At 38.5% G+C, this 17,987-nt stretch overlaps 1 protein-coding gene across 1 annotated transcript; it reads right to left on the reverse strand.

The window, feature by feature from the left end:
* Nucleotides 1-3,433: 3,433 nt before the first annotated feature.
* LOC129761943 (acyl-CoA-binding protein) lies at nucleotides 3,434-4,309 on the reverse strand. The gene is made up of 2 exons (XM_055759801.1): nucleotides 4,153-4,309; nucleotides 3,434-3,932 (listed from the first exon to the last, which is right to left on the reverse strand). Exons 1-2 carry the CDS (start codon nucleotides 4,156-4,158, stop codon nucleotides 3,681-3,683), a joined length of 258 nt encoding a protein of 85 aa, XP_055615776.1. The 5' UTR covers nucleotides 4,159-4,309; the 3' UTR covers nucleotides 3,434-3,680.
* Nucleotides 4,310-17,987: the final 13,678 nt, after the last annotated feature.

Genomic DNA, 17,987 nt, shown 5'->3' on the forward strand with positions numbered 1-17,987 from the left:
GGTATCAAAATTAAAATGAGGTATCCTTAAGTATTTCCTCCAGTTCGAGAAAGTATTTTTGAAAAAAAATATATAATATTAAGACTTTCAAATTAAACACTATAGTACATATGCATGTTATGCAAAAATGCGTCATCTCATTACATTACAAACTATACGTCAAATAGGATAGTTTAGGTCGAAATAACAATGCCATTAAGAAATAAAAATCCGAGCAAGCAAGTTTACTTGGGTTTACATTTATATCAAATAAAGTCAATGGAGCAAATTGATCCTATGATCTTCTGAACTTTATAATGATTTGGAGGGCCTCTAACATCAGATATTTGTATAAACTCAAAGCCAACATAGCACGCGGCCTGTATGAACAATTGTGGATTAGATTGCTCGCTATGAATATTGCACCAGTCGTGGTAAAAAGGTAGATCAATTGGTTTAAACTTCAAAATGTTTTGGATGACCTAGAACATCTGATATTTATATAAATTCAAAGACACCACACGCACTGAGCGCTAGTCGTATTAAATTCGGAAGTGTAAGCAGGAGAAGAATAACACTGAGGTAAAGGTGTACGAAAAGATTCGATCCAAGGTAAATATACCTTGAATTGATCGAACGAAACAACACTGGTCATGGAATAGGAAGGGTGAGAGAGGGATAACTTTCATACATTCTGAACTTATTTTACATTAAATGGGTAAAACCAAGGCACACATATTAAAAAACTGGATAATATTTCAAAAAACTGGATGATTTTAGGCTTTAACTGTTTGACTGAATCGACGAAAAAAAACCTGGAAGAATCCAGTTCAAACTGGAACATTGGCAACGCTGCGTGCCGTGCAAATCACTGAGATTGGGATGCACCCAATGCTCTCTGAATCTTTACGATTTTCCTTCACTGTTCTCTTCTACTTTGTCAAACACAAATTAAATACAGTCTTTCGAGAATATTCGGCCAACAGTTGGCTGGGGTTTGCATTCTCGAGCAATACGACTGTTTGGTTGGCTCGGTGTGCGCACTAGCAACCCAACCCGACCAAACTATCGGCTGAAAAAAAAGTCTGCAGTGTGCGGGGACTCTAATTATTTCTCGTTGCGCCTATTATTAGATTTATTTTAAATATTCTTGGATGCAAAAAAATATATCGGTAGTTTTATCAAAAAACGTTGTCTCGGCCAATATTTCTGAAGGGATTTTATTTGGCTACTATTGGTGCTAAGCATCTTCTATGTTGGATTTCGGCATTCAATATTTGTTGTATATTATATTATTAGAATTCATATTAGTTTTAGTTTGTGTACAATTACAAATTGAATTCGTTTATTTATTTGCTTTCCGTCTATTAAGAAAATGCACACTATAAAATGTCCCATGGTTGTTACGTTTTTTGTGTGGATTGTGTGGACAACCGCAAAATTCAACTGAGCTGAAGAGCTGTTCCAAATGAGCAGCTCACTTGTATGAGCTGAACGTCTATGAACCGCTCACCACGATGAGCTGATTTGCCCATCTCTAATCGAAAGTGATTTTTTTTTTAAGATTTTGAACAATGAAAAAACTCACCTCAAATGCAATTACTACACACAATCACAGTCCTATGTCAAGATCCCGTCCGTGTCCCTAGACTCAGACCCATCATCTTTTTTTACGTAGAACTACGTCTTTCATTAAGGGTGCCATATCAGAAAACAGGTCACGTTTTTATGAAATAAAGTTAACAGTAAAAACTATTTTTGCCGCGAACGGATTTTGGCGATTTACATACTAAACGAATTGGAAATTCCCTACGATTTGTTTAATATGCTATACACTAGAATCCCCTGGTTTGTAAATGGTTAAAATTTATGAAAACATTAAGCGTTTCCATTTTCTCATACATTTGTTCTGTCCATTTGTGTGCTTTCCCGAACAGAGCTGTCAATAACGAGCAACTTATCGACGACCAACGAAGGGGAAATCGTAGGATTTAAAGTCTCCGTGAACAAAGAAAAAGTAGAAGAATGAAGGGGAATACTTGCCTAGAGTATAAACAGTGAATCTCGCTGAGGCAAACTTTCATTCGGCATCGGACTGTTGAGCAACCTAGTTCACTTTGCTTTCGCTGGGCTTCGATCTAAGATTGGACCCCACCAGTGGTAATCCAACTTGGATATCGTCGTTTGGTTTTTCTGTTCGTTTTTCGCGTTATTCGTATCGTGTATTTTTCTTTACGCGTCATAAATTGGACGCTGTATGATAAGCAAGAAGAAGAAGAAGGCAGGCTCGAGCCCTGCAAAAAACGAACGCATTTTTTCAAACAAGCGTCATCTAATGATGCACGCGATGTTGGTGCAGAGAAATGCGCTCGCACTGAACCGAGCTTTCGCGAGTGTGACACCGCATCGAACAACAGCAAAGTAGGCGACTTCAACGCGTCGGTCGAAAAAGTAAGTGCCGTTACCCAGACAGCAAGCAAATTCAAGCTCCCCTCGCTGGTGGTGAAGGCGGTCGCTATTGACAAACTCATCAGCGAATTCGCATCGATAGGTGTTACGACAGAGTACAAGCTGTGTGGCATAGTTAAATCTTTTTTCAAGCAGTTAACATTGTTTGTTTTCCGTCATCATAAGGGCTTCGTTGGCGCCTTTTAGAAGGCATCAATGCATTAAACTAACGTTATGGCGAAGCAGGCGTTAATGTTGTGCGCCAAAAAATTATTTGGGGAATACCAAGCATCTTGAATGTCTTACTGGAATGTTATAAGTTATTTGGTTCGCGTGCCAGTCGCAAATCTACCTTCAATTAGGATTGCATTTGCGCTAATCTTGATCATAATGAAGCAATGCTACTGTATTCGAGGTTGTTATTAACAAAAAGAGTTTATTTCGCTTGTTTAGTCACCAAGAAAGTAAATGTCATTCTGGAATTTTGTATGTGATTATGTTTCGCTTGCCAGTAGCAAAACCTCCTCCACTAAGGTTGACCCTCGAGCATGAGAAAGTAATGCAACTTTTTTCGAGGCCAGTAATGTTAACATAAGCGTTTCTTTTGAGAATAGCGCAAGATGATGAGAAGTGTTTATTTTCCTAGTAGTTTCAAGCCACCAATGTATGGCGACTTATATTAAATAACAGTGTAGTTCTACGTCAACAATGCGGTCGTATCTTGGACACAACCTCCTATATTTTTTTTTCTTATGGAGCAGAGAAAGTCTAATTAGAATAGACTAGGAGCCAACCGCGTGTTCAAAGCGAATATAACACTAAACTCATCGGAGTTCAATGGAAATCAATGAGATACGAGCGTCGATAATAAACTGCAGATGAAAAACTAACTCTCGAATTAGTTACGGTATTGTTCAATGAGACAAAATTTCACGGATGTGTTGAAAAATAGCCTTCATATCGGACTCCTTGTGATCGTGAGCAAAGCATAAAATACAATGAAAAATAAGCTCCAGACTTTATTGTAATAAAGCTACTCTTTTAGGTATAATAATTTCAAGTCATTTAACGAAATATATGTATGCATAACTAATATACTCAATTTTCATTTCTTTAAAAGCAAAACAAAAATGCAGACCGAAAGTCATGATTTCGACACAATCTGCACCACTCACGCTTCTCTCGCTACTCTGGGCGGGGGGTGGCATACGCCTGTGCATGTATGGCGTATAGTGCGGCGTATTTGTGCGTTCTCACAGTCCGTACTGTTCGACCATCTTCGCTACCTTCTCCACGTAGGCCTGTTTGGCGTCGTCCTGACTCATCCCCTTGCGTCCGTTCCAGGCCTCCCATTTGGATTTGCCCTTGAAATCAAGGAAACCAGGTTTGTCGGTGTTGCAATCACCGACGGTCGCCTGCTTGTAAAGGCCGTAAATCTCCAACAGGTCCGCATCCGATGGGGTGGCCTTGAGATTCTTCACGTTCTCAGCGGCTTTCTCGAAATCCTGGGGGAGGGAATTTCAACAGACGGTTACTATCACTTGAAAACGCGATGTTATTATCGTCATTAAAGCCCGAAGAGAACTGCAACTTAATTGACGCAATTGGTGAAAACGGGAACAAAAACATCGAACCACGAAAGATAACCTCTTGTTGAGTCAGACCGGTTGCTACCGGAAGCTGTCGTTTAGTAAACATCATTGATGATCACAACAGGATACTTACGGACATTTTACTGGGATGTTTAACTATGTTAAATCTATATGGCAAAAAGCGTAAAACTTTCCAATTGGATTCCAATGACCTTGCCTCGATAACGTCCTTCAGAGCAAATGATGCGCGTCTTTGCGGAGGAGATTCGCAATAAACTGTATAATCTGCCGGCGGTAAAGGCAGAACGAGTGAGAGGGAGAGAGATGAAACGTAGGAACCCACTCGGTCACTCACACAGAATCGGGGTTGCTCACGTAGTTGAACATTGTTAAAGGTGGGAAGCTATTCAGAATAAAAATGCTTCTCTACATACTAACAGACCCGGCGAACTTTGTTCCGCGCACAATTGACTTTTTAATTTAAATTAATTCGCACATTCACATTTACTCTCGAGTTTTTACATTGTGCATTCGCAACTGCGATAACAAATTTCGCAACTCGAATTTCTATGAGTGATTCAATAGAATACTTTTCAAATTCCAATGAAATTAATATCTCAATAACTCCATATCTATGTCAGTAAATAGGTTGAGGGGTTTAAACTCTAGAACACTTCAACGCTTTGTGGTAGACTATGTTCTTCGTTTCGTAGTTTGGCCCATAAATAAACAAAGATTAAGGCTTCAAAAAACACGAATACCACATATATTTTCTATCCCTTTTTGTTTATTTATTTTGGCTCATTAGCATTTTGGCTGTACCAAATCCGAGTTTTAATCGTGTACATGTTTAGATCTCTAAAAATGGCAAATTACACAGTAGTTAGCAGCTGTTTAAGAGTATTCTTTCTTTGCATCCATTGTTCAGCAGACCGGACAGCAGAGACAACTGATATTGATCATTGTTGGATTATTAATAGCACAACAGCCCGATGTTTCTTGCAGAGCAGAGCAGTTGTATGGATGAATTGATCTCCATTCGACCGTGGATCGATCTCCATCGCTGATGATTGTTGGGTGGACGTAGTTATTCTATAACAACACAAAGATGGTCAATTGAGGACCCCGAGTTTAGAGCTCACGATCGATCGCTTAATCACATATAGGGCCTGATCACGAACATCATTGCCGCATACGCCTGCACTTCACGTACACTTCACTTAATCTTTCTGTGTCTATCATCATTGTCACGGACAGTGGCGTGTAGAAATAAACTCCGTGAAGTGAGAGTGTTCATTCCCGTTTATAAGAGACATGTCAGTTGCATAATTTCGGACGTTTGAACGTTATGTAGATAAAATTAATACAGTGTATGAGATAATATTCCATTTAATTAAGCGTATGTTTTAGAATGACGAATTTGCGATTATACCTCGATGATTCGGTATTTCAATGCCAACTATTCGGACTCATCCCATGATTCATTTGCTTGGTGTGTTAGTTTGCTGAAACAAATGCTGGTTCAATGATGAGGAGGAATACTTGTTTACTCGTGAATCATGCAGTTGTTGAATCGACATCTCGCATATGGCATTAGAATCATTTTTTTAAGAACCGTTTCCACAATTTTAATGAATAACAATATCTTATATCTCAGAACATTTATCCACCTTACGATTAGTATAATCTGAGCTACGGAGCTACATATGGGATTCTTAAGTTTAATCCTTTTATAATTCCCATTCTCATGTAATTTGATATATGGGACATGAGGTTTGATTCAATTATTCAAACAGAAACTGGCCAGCAGCATAATCTTCATATAGAACATCTGATTGATTTCAAGGAATTTGCCAAAAGAAGAAAGTGATTCAGGTTTTTTTGAGACGGATATCAAAATAATGGAAAAAGAACCAGAGAAGAATTTGAAAACAATATCTTGTATATCTATTACGTAAAAAGAAAAAAAAACAAAGGCCTTGGGCCTGATCACTTAATCTTTTTGTGTCTATCTTCATTGTCACGGAAAGTTGCGTGTAAAAAAACAGGAAGTGGGTTATATCTATGGTATAACCGCAAGGGTGACGTAGGACTATCGTTGATTTAGAGATCATTTGTTTGAAGTTGAATCTAAATCCATTCTGAATGAATGAATAAATGAATATTTGTGGGAATTCGAAAACGAGATCGTTACGTTGGAGGCACAAGGTTTTATGCATCCAATATAGGATACGAAAAACCTTGTTCTGAAGAATAATCTTCAGAAGCTAACCTGCTAACTGTACTTGATTGACAAATCACAAACCCAAATGTATTATATGGATATTTTATGGATAGAAAACATTAAAATAAACTCTTTCGCTTGAATGTAATTTTAAATTTCAAGGGGAACTGGCAGATTATATTCCAGCAACGATTAGATATTTTCACATTTTCCTCGATACTGGAAGCCCACCAGTGGTTAATACTAACTCGATAACCACCTGTTAATAGTACTTGATAGAAAAATATTTGGTCACAGTGTTACATGGACAGAAAACATGCAAATAAACTCTTTCACATGAATGTATTTTTGAATTCCCAGAGGAACTGGCAGATTATTTTCCAGAAATGAGTAGATCTTTCCGGAACTTTCTCGATGCTGAATGGCATCCAAACGGAAAGAATTCCGCGCGTGTATGTATATGTAGCGATGTCTTCCTGGGGAACCGTTTGTGGCATCACTCTCCTCCTGATGGATTCCCTTCTGGCCTAGGGTGCACAAACAGGCTCTTGGTGACACCGTTCATCCGCGCTTTCATGATAAACGAAGAGCTTCACCACAACAGCGACAACATGCTCCAATCGCTGTTCAATTAGAACTGAGTGGATTTCTTTGTTTTTCACTTAAATTCTTTTTATTTCTTAATTTGGTTTACAGTATAATATAATACTACATTTCAAGTGATCAACCTAGGGTTCTACATCTTTAAGTTGACTGAGTGGATTTCCGAGCGGCGCTCGCTTATATACCGATTGGTGATTTCAATAGCCTGTTTTGAAAGCAATTTTAAGACTATTGAAACAAGTTTTTGGATCAAAAAGTAACAAATATAGAACGCGTAGACATGTTATCTTTCGAATGAAGTGTTTATCATACCATTTCGTTCAGTTGTTTAGGAGCTATTAACGCTCATAATCTCGGTCTCCGGCGTAACGCTTTCGTTTTCGAAACTTTGATTTTACACCCCGGTATAGAAATGAAAGACGTAGTCCTACGTAAAAACTCCGTGAAGTGAAAGAGTTCATTCTCGTTCATAAGAGACATGTCAGTTGCATAACTTCGGGCGTTTGTACGTTAAGTCGGTTCCATAATCTCGGACGTTTAAACGTTAAATTAATAAGTGTACGAGATAATCTCCCATTAATTAAGCGTATCTTTTAGAATGACAAGTTTGTGATTGTACCTCGATGATTCGGTATTTCAATGTCAACTATTCGGGCTCATCCGTTAGATTGTTGAATCAAATGCTATTTCAAAGATGAAAAAGAATACTTGGTTGATCGTGAACAATGTAGTTGTTGTACATATGGGAATGTTATTTTATTTTCTCTTTCTATAAATTACTCCAGAGATAAAGTAATGAATGAATATCTAATAGTAATGAATATCTTTTTCTCAACTCTGTCTTATTCGTTTGAATAGTGAGAAGCATTTAGTATAGATCAATGTTAGAATAATTTGGTAAGAATAATTTCTAAAATTTTGTTGAATAATAATACCTTCTTTAACTCATAGAAAACCCGAATTTATCGACCTCACGATCAGTATAATCTGAGCTACTCCCATATGAGATTCTGAATTCCAACCCTGTATTCTTCCTATTCTCGTGTAATTTGATATACGGGACACGAGGTTTGATTGAATTATTTAAATAGAAACTGATTGACAGCATCTGTCAAAATCATAATCTTCATTTAAAACATCCGATGGATCTCAAGTAGTTTTCTAAAAGCAGAAAGTGATACAGATTTTCTCTAAACGGATATGAAAATTACGAAAAAAGGATTTCAAAACAGTATCTTGTGAACGCTTTGCAACGATAGACTCATTTTATCCATGTTTCAAACTTATTATCAGTTCAGTTCAGTCCTTTGTTTTCATGCAATATTGAACTTTGCAGTTCATTTGGCTCTTGAATCCATTATCACTTTTATAATATTCTTTTATTCAAAGCATGTCTTCAAAACAATATCGTTGTAAATATTTATTACACAAAAATAAAAAAAATAATGGCCTTATTCTTTACAACTATCGTCCGTTATTACTATCATACTGCTACAAAGTTAGAAAAACTTCACGGTTATTATTCAATACTCAAAATATCAACAAATCAATATTATACATAACCAACCATAATAATCATCCGAGTCCAAATAAAAAAAGTCCCAGGAGGGTTGTGTCCGAGACACGACCGCATAGTTGACGTAGGATTCCGTTAGGCTATGTGTTGTTTTGGATATGTTTGAAGAATTACATTGTTAAACTCTTCGATAATGATTTGGTGGACCGGAAAAGGGCTGTTTTGTCTGGTTGTTAGGTATTGTTTGTTCACAGCCGAGTGATGATGATAGAAGGATGGTGATTAGTCTTGGATGGTGCGTATCACTATAGAAGATGCCAAAGTGGAATTGGATATGATGAAAGCCGCCCTCTGTGGCCCTGAACGAGATGGCTCCTGTGTTATGTATGTATGAAATAATAAAAAAAAACCATTCAACGTAATACGAGGGTCACTATTTATATTTCGGGAATAGGAACAAAAACAAATAGTTAAGCTGCGAATATATTTTTATTGTTTTTCAATGTACTCGCCACGATGATCGATACACTTTTGCATGCGCTTAAACCAATTTTCAAAGCATTTATTCCAATCAATACGAGCCTTTTTTTGAGCGATTGTCAAATTATGTGGGATCCAACGTGAACATAATTTTCGCACAACTAAGTGTTCGTGTAAAATCGCATATATGCTGGTGGAACTAATGCTTAGGGATGCCTCAATCTCACAATAGGTTACATGACGATCTTGCTTAATCATTTCGTGCACAGCATCGATGTTTTCTGGCACTACAGTCGATTTTGGACGATCTTCACGAAACTCGTCGGACAGCGAACTACGATCACGATTGAATTCACTATACCAGCGATACAAAGTGGTTTTTGATGGGGCTTCATCGCCAAAAGTCAAATTAAGTTGATTGACGCACTCTTGTTGTGATAATCCACGTCGAAAGTCGTAAAAAATCATCGCACGAAAATGTTCACGATTCAGTTCCATTTTTTTGCCGAGCCAAACTTTCAACTAAATCTATATATATAAAAATGGAGTGATGTCTGTCTGTCTGTCTGATTCTTATAGACTCGGAAACTACTGTACCGATCGACATGAAAATTGGTATGTAGGGGTTTTTGGGGCCGGGGAAGGTTTTCGTGATATTTTGAGACCCCTCCCCCCTCTCTAAGGGGGGGCTGCCATACAAATGAAACACAAATTTCTGCATTACTCGGAAATTAACCAAGCAAACGAAACCAAAGTTGGCATGTGAAAGTTTTAGGGTGCAATAAATGTTTCTATGATGGTTAGACAGTCCTTCCCCCACTCAAAGGGGGGGGGGGCTGCCATACAAATGAAACACAAATTTCTGCATTACTCGAGAATTAATCAAGCAAATGAAACCAAATTTGGCATGTGGAGGTTTTAGGATGCAATAAATGTTTCTATGGTGATAAGATACTCCTTCCCCCTCTCTTAGAGGGGGCTGCCATACAAATGAAACACAATTTTTTGCATTACTCGGAAATTAATCAATCAAACGAAACCAAAGTTGGCATGTGAAAGTTTTAGGGTGCAATAAATGTTTCTATGATGGTTAGACAGTCCTTCCCCCACTCAAAGGGGGGGCTGCCATACAAATGAAACACAAATTTCTGCATTACTCGAGAATTAATCAAGCAAATGAAACCAAATTTGGCATGTGGAGGTTTTAGGATGCAAAAAATGTTTCTATGGTGTTAAGATACTCCTTCCCCCTCTCTTAGAGGGGGCTGCCGTACAAATGTAACACAAATTTTTGCATTACCCGAGAATTAATCAAGCAAATTAAACTAAATTAGGCATATGGAAACTTTAGGGTGCAATGAATGTTTCTATTGTGGTTAGATACCCCTCCCCCCTCTCTTAGGGGTGGCTGCCATACAAATAAAACACAAATTTCTGCATTACTCGAGAATTAATCAAGTAAATGGGCGGGACGAAGTTTGCCGGGTTAGCTAGTATAAAATAAACAAATAGCGTCCGTATGACAAAATGTTCTGAGTACGTATATCGTCAAAAATGTCAAACTTTACGATGGAACCGTCAGATGGACTCACATGACATCAGTGTTGCCAATTCCCGAAATATAAATAGTGACCCTCGTATAAGATAATTATCATTATCGAACACATTTATCAATTTTTCTCACCAGAAAAATAGTGATACTTTATTATAGAGAAAATATATTTGAAATGAAAGAGGTAATTTTATTTATATTTTTTACTTTCTGAGTGTTTATTAAACCCATTATCATTTTCGCTTTAAACGGAACACGGAACTCCTTCATTTTTTCAATTTTTCTCGTCGCATGAACTTTCCTTGGGAGAAAAAAAATAGTTTCATATTTTAAGTCATATTAACACAACCGCACCAAATACAATTTTACACTTACACTTGTACTAAAAGTTTTACAATGCATGATCGGTTATTGACATGTAATTTCACGAAGCAACCAACATAAAAGTTCCAAAATTTAAATTGTATTTATATTCTATCAAAAACATAAGTTCATTGAAACATCATTCTTCAATCAATCCATCGAAAGATTCTTATTGAAACGAAAATATAAAAAAAACACTCGTTCATCGCTCCCAACTTATTCGCCAGCACGTATGTAATCAGCAATGCCCACGCTAGTCACAATGAGCAATATCCATTTGTGCGCATCATTTGTTAAACTATCGACCACGAGGGTGAAAACGAAAGCTCCCCCCGCTTTCATGTATTTGCAATGTCGATTTCCCCCAGGCAGTTTAGATGTCTCTGTTACGGAACACATTTCGTTGGGAGCAAAAGCTCCCCCTACTTCCATGTATTTGCAATGCTGATTTCCTCCAGGCAGCTTGGTTTAGATGTCTCTGTTAGGGAACACTCTTCGAAGGGAACAAAAGCTTCCCCTTTTTTCATGTATTTGCAATGCCGATTTCTCCGTATCTTCCATTTCGACCAATCAGAACGAGGTATTTCCGTTTGGAAATTTTTCGATTGTTTGATAGTTAGTTTCATATGATATATTATTGTATCCATTGTGATGAATTGTTATGGAATGCTCAGACCGATTGGTGCAAATATTTCGTAAATCCATCAGGAAATAACTGACCAATAATTGTAAGTACATGAGTCGCCGCATGTGTCGTCAATTTCGACCAATCAGAAGTGGATATTTCCATTAGGATAGGGGTTGAGATTTTTCAATTGTTCGATAGTTAGTTTATGACATATATTATTTTATTGAATGTAAAAAAATTCTTGTGGAGTGTCGAAATTGACTGACGCAAAAATCTCATCAATCCATCATGAAATGACTGTGCAATAAGCGTTTGAAATTGGACAATTGTCACGATGTGCTTGATTTTCGATTTTCATTTTGTACCCCCATATGTTCCCGAAAGACGTAATCCTACGTCAAAATTTACGTCCTCCGGATACGTCAGGATTCCGCCTAAAAATGCCACCAAGAGGGTAAATTACTGTTTGTTTGTCTTTTCTTTCCTAAGCAATTCAAGACTAGATTCAAAATGTTGATAAAAAAGCTTCGGTGAACTCGGTGTTATTATGAATACCACGATACTGTCACGTCACGGGGAAAAACAAGTATATTTGTCACTTGTGTTTTAGATGGTGAAAGCTAGTCACGCGGAATGGAGTAAGTTTAATTTCAGATTTATTTAACTTTTTTGCTAACTTTTTGAATCTTGTCTTGCTTTTTAAGAAAGAGAATTTAAACAAACAGCAATTTATCCGCTTGGTGGCATTTTTAGAACGAAATCCTGACGTATCCAGAGGACGTAAATCTGTTTATCTAGATTCGATAAATGCGCTATGGGATGTAATTGAGGACTAAAAATGTAGCTCCAGTAGACCGATTGAAACATGGCGAAAGGTCTAATTTCGATTGTCCTAAATGAATAGAAATTTTTCGTTTCTATTTTCAGGATTAGACTAACAGAAAAATGCAACCCCATAAAATGGCAATGGAGGCCACTGGCCCAAAACGATCATTATGATTGATTACGTATAATATTGATTTGTTGATATTTTGAATATAAAATAATGACAGTAATGTTTTTCCAACATTGCAGAGCTGTTTTTTGTAATTCAAACATTCGCAATTGGTGGACAAGGCCCGAATCAGGACGATAGCTACAGCGAATAAGGCCATTGATCTTTTGTTTTACGTAATAGATATTTTCAACGATATTGTTTTGAAGATATACTTTGAATGAAAGAATATTTAAGTTTCAAATAAGGAAAAAATGAATATATCATTGCAAAGCTTTTAAATAAACAATCATAAACAAATCATCGATGTATAATCGCAAACTTGTCATTCTAAAACATACGTTCAATTAAATGGAATATTATCTCATACACTTATCAATTTTACCTACATAACGTTCAAACGTCCGAAATTATGCAACCGACATAACGTTCAAACGCCCGAAATTATGCAACTGACATGTCTCTTATAAACGGGAATGAACTCTTTCACTTCACGGAGTTTATTTTTACACGCAACTGTCCGTGACAATGATAATAGACACAAAAAGATTAAGTGAAGTGTAAGTGACGTGATGTTCGTGATCAGGCCCAATGTCTCCGACATGTTTTGATGCGCTGTCGAAAACGCATGTGCAATCAACCAAACATGGTTCACATATTTTTGGACAATGTATAGGCAAATATCCGTAACGATTTCCTCTTCCGTCGTTCAGTAAAGGTAGAAACATCCGCGAGAATGTAATTTATCCATTGGATACGTCAACTAGACCTTCTCTATTTCCAATCGCAAACAATTGAGAGAATCTCTGTACACGAATCGTTTTGCAACGTTACTGACATATTTGTTGCCAACCACAGTTTCCCATCGACCGTTGTTTCATTGCACGTTTGTCGTCTACCAACAGAATCTTTGCGCATTCAGAATAACTCAAGTTGCTTGGCAAATCTTCCAATGTCCGACCGAGTGCCTCCAATGCTCGTTTATGTGCCATTGTGCATTCTTCCCAGTTTATTTTACAGCTCTAGAGGACTCTCGCCATAATGAAATTCATTGAAATGTTACATGTTGGGACATCCTTCTTTTGCAGATACAACGGCAGCTTCAACGCATAATGAGACGTTCAACCACCTTCTAATAATATAATCTAACATCGAACGAACCGGAGCCAATGATTTACTGTCGAACGATTTTCCACAGCATGTTGTACTACTTTTCGCAGTACATATGAAGTGATAAATAAAATCGAGGTTTTCGCATTTTATACGATTTTAGATGTACACAATGTATCCTTTGATCACCGTTGCTATGTTAATAAGCCACAAAATTTGGAGGAACTTAAAGAAGAAATAACTCGGATTTTCAACAGCGTCGAAGTCGTAATGATAGAGTTGTGCATGAAGAATTTTGTTCACCGTTTAAAATGCGTTATCGAAAAAAGGGGTGGTCACATCGAAAATGTCCTAAAATAAGCTTTATTTTGGTTTTTTAAATGAAAATCGGTTCACTTTTGTAGAAGTTATTCAAATTTGTTGCGTGAGCGTTTAATCTGGAAGACTCTGTATGTTTGTATGTCTATCTGTGGGGTTGTCCCATATCAATAGAAATTTTACCTTCTTCCTGTTGACCGATTGATCTGAAATTTGTAACACGTCTTTATCTCTGCTGTCGTTTTAAAACTGTGTGTTCCATGATCTTGAAAATCCAAGATGGCGGCCGCTATAGAATGGCGGACTACATACTTTATCAAAATCCCATCAAATGAAAGGGTTTGACTAGTTGAACACAATTATTTATGAAAAATGCAAATCAAAAATCAAACTTTTTTTGAATTCATCAATATGGGTATCAAACGAAAGGGCTTGATTAGTAAAACACATTAGATCATGAAAAATCCAAATTCAAAATGGTCAATTACTTTTATTCATACAACTCTCGTACAGAGCAATTCCACCTCAAAGCTGTTGACCCGACCCTCTACGATTTTTTTTGAAACTTGGTACAAAACTACCTAAATAATAATTTTCATTATTATATGATTATTATTATATGACCAATTTAAAGTACGACAGACGTAATTAAAATGATTGATCTTTCTATCAAAAAATTGTAACTCAAAAACAAGATGTCCGATTAAAAGATGATGTTTGATAAAGTAATGAGAAAAATCACATATTGAATATACTGTTAAAAAATCATCCTCAAGATAATATTAAAGCCTTTTCTATCTTTATGTCGTCTATAGTAAGTTCTTCTAACATATCGTCCAGGTCTTCACTTGCGTTTAGTTCCTCAATATCAGAATCGAAACTCGATGAGATAACACTGGAAACTTTTCTCCTAACGCTTCGCACTATTTCGTCGTCGTGCTTCTTCTTTTAGCTTTTTATCTACCAAGCGCAAAGAACAATGAAAACGAGTCACGTGAAAAGTCGGAGTTGCCAAATGTGATATAGTTTGTGACGATTATTTTCCCACAAAAGTGACATATGCTCTTGGCATGATATATTCACAAAATCTTTGCATTCGATTGAATAGAATATTCTATATTCTCCAATAAAATTGCAGTTATTCATCGTCATCGCATATAATATAGTACTATATGTCGAATCACTCTGGGCGACGAAAGTGCTAAATCAATTCTCAATGAATAAATATATTGAAAGATTGATGAAGTTCTTCTCCGATTTGTCTACATAAATGTTGCGTTTTCTATTTCTTCCTTACAATACGCCTCCGTCGTTTCTCCTGATTGCCGGTCATCTATTATCGAACCAGAGTATACATCGTCATCGTCCCCGCTGGCTGTTTCGGAATGCACGAAAAACAGCATGGTGGAAGCTCCCAAACCGCCCGGCACAGTCGAGTACCGCCATCGTCTCTCCGCTGACTGTTCCTGCCATCCAAGACATTCCGTTCCTGTGTCCGGAGCCGGTGTGGGAGTCTTCCAACTTGCTACCTCAGGTAAGTACGAATACAGTATAGCTTCTCCGCTTCCTGATATCGGTCCCATTAACAGTGCCGCTTACATCGACGGTGTGGTTGATACTGTTCAGCACCATGACGCCCCCGTCGATTCCACTACTACTTCACAATCCAACGTTTCCCCGGTAATTCACCAAGAGGAGATCATCGTATATTATCAGAACGTCGGTGGTATCAATAGCAATGTCGATGATTTCCGATTAGCTATCTCCGACCAATGCTACGACATTGTTGTTCTCACGGAGACTTGGTTAGACTCACGTACGCTCTCTCACCAAGTGTTCGGCCACGACTACGAAGTTTTTCGTTGCGATAGGAATGCTGATAATAGTCGCAAGGCTAGAGGCGGAGGGGTCTTAGTGGCAGTGAACTCTAGACTCAACGCGAGAGCTGTAGAAAACCGACAATGGATTTGCTTGGAGCAAGTATGGACGGCAATCAAACTTGGCGACCGTATTTTATATCTATGTGCGTTGTACATTCCTCCTGACCGAATACGAGAACGCGAACTTTTTGAGATCCATTCCCAGTCGGTCTTCTCTGTTCTGGAAGTCGCTAAAGCAACCGATGAAGTTATTGTGATGGGCGACTTTGATCTTCCTGGGATCTCGTGGAAGATATCTCACGACGGATTCCTTTATCCGGATTTGGGTCACTCGGTTATCCACCCCAACGCTTCTTTTCCGCTGGACAACTACAGCTTAGCCACTCTCTCGCAAATCAACCACGTTTCCAACCAGAATGATCGTAGTCTGGATCTCTGCTTCGTGAGTGCGCAGGATACAGCCCCAATCCTATGCGAGGCTCCTGCTCCTCTTGTGAAACTAACCTCTCATCATCCACCCCTGATGGTCACCGTTGGCACAAAGCTGTTAGAGAATTTCGATATTTCAGCCGCAGCCGTTTTCAACGACTTCCGCAATGCCGACCATCATGGTATCACCCAGATGCTATCTAGCTTCAATTGGAGCGACATATTAGAAACCGATAACGTCGAGTCCGCTGCTCTAACATTTTCCAACGTTCTCACATATATTATCGATAGATATGTGCCGAAGAAGAAGTGCCCCCATGCATCCCGTAAACCATGGCAAACCGGTGTACTGCGAAGACTAAAATCCGTAAAGAAGGCCGCATTGAGAAAGTTCACTAGACATCGCACACAAACACTTCAAAGTCACTATGCGAGAATCAACCAGGAATATAAACGTATTGAAAAGCAATCTTTCCAGCATTACCAGCGAGGAATACAAAGAAAACCCAAATCGCGTCCCAAACAGTTTTGGAATTTTGTGAACGAGCAGCGCCATGAAGCGGGTCTGCCATCGTCTATGACGTACAACGGAAGCGTGGCATCTACCCAGCAGGATATCTGCAACCTATTTTCAGAAAAAATCGCCAGTGTTTTCACCGATGAACAATTGAGCGAAGACCATATCGGGCATGCCGCTGGTTGCATACCTCTTTCTAACCAAACCCTGAGTAGATTTGATATCAATATGGAGACAATTTCTAGGTCATTCTCTAAGCTCAAAACGTCGTTTAATCCGGGACCGGGCGGAATCCCATCAGCTTTTCTCAAAGCACACATGCATGACTTGTTGATTCCGCTGCTCCACATATTCCAACTTTCCGTGGCCACTGGTGTTTTTCCGACCTGTTGGAAGCTATCGCATATGTTCCCAGTCCATAAAAAAGGAAATAGACGAGATGTTAATAATTATCGCGGCATCACTTCGCTTTGTGCCTTGGCAAAACTGTTTGAGCTTGTTATCATGGAACCGCTAGATGCTCTCAGCAAGTCGTACATTAGTACTGATCAACATGGATTCACGACAGGTCGTTCTACTACAGCAGCCTTCGACAAATTGAACCACCATATAACTATCGCGAAACTGGGCAGACTCGGGATCAACGGCAACCTTCTGCAATGGTTCCAATCATACCTCACTGGCCGTCGACTAGCCGTCGTTATTGGTGATTGCCAATCTTCTCGTTTTGCTGCTACGTCCGGCATACCACAAGGTAGCCATCTGGGCCCGTTAATTTTTCTGATTTACTTCAATGACGTAAATCTGGTAATTGAAGGACCACGACTATCATATGCAGACGATTTGAAAATTTACCTTCAGATCTGCTCAATAGAAGACTGTCGCTTCCTTCAACGACAGCTGGATGCCTTTGCTGATTGGTGCACTCTTAACCGAAAGGATGTAAACCCCGTCAAATGTTCTGTTATCTCGTTTGCGCGTACGAGACAGACCATATTATACAAATATGTCTTGTTCGACACGGTTGTCGAGCGCGTTAGCGAAGTCAAGGATCTGGGAGTTATTTTGGACACGCAACTCTCATTGAAACAGCACATCTCCTTCATGGTTAACAAAGCGTCCAGGACTCTGGGGTTCATTTTCAGGATTGCCAAAAACTTCACGGACATCTACTGCCTTAAAGCCCTCTACTGTTCTCTAACTCGTTCCATTTTAGAGTATGGTTCAGCAGTTTGGACTCCTCATTACAACAACGGTGCCGAAAGAGTGGAATCAGTTCAAAGACGGTTTGTGTGATATACACTTCGTAGATTGCCATGGACAGACCCCTTCCGATTACCGAGCTACAAGAATC

This window comes from Toxorhynchites rutilus, chromosome 1 (genome assembly GCF_029784135.1).
Source record: "Toxorhynchites rutilus septentrionalis strain SRP chromosome 1, ASM2978413v1, whole genome shotgun sequence".
Classification (NCBI taxonomy): Eukaryota; Metazoa; Arthropoda; class Insecta; order Diptera; family Culicidae; genus Toxorhynchites; species Toxorhynchites rutilus.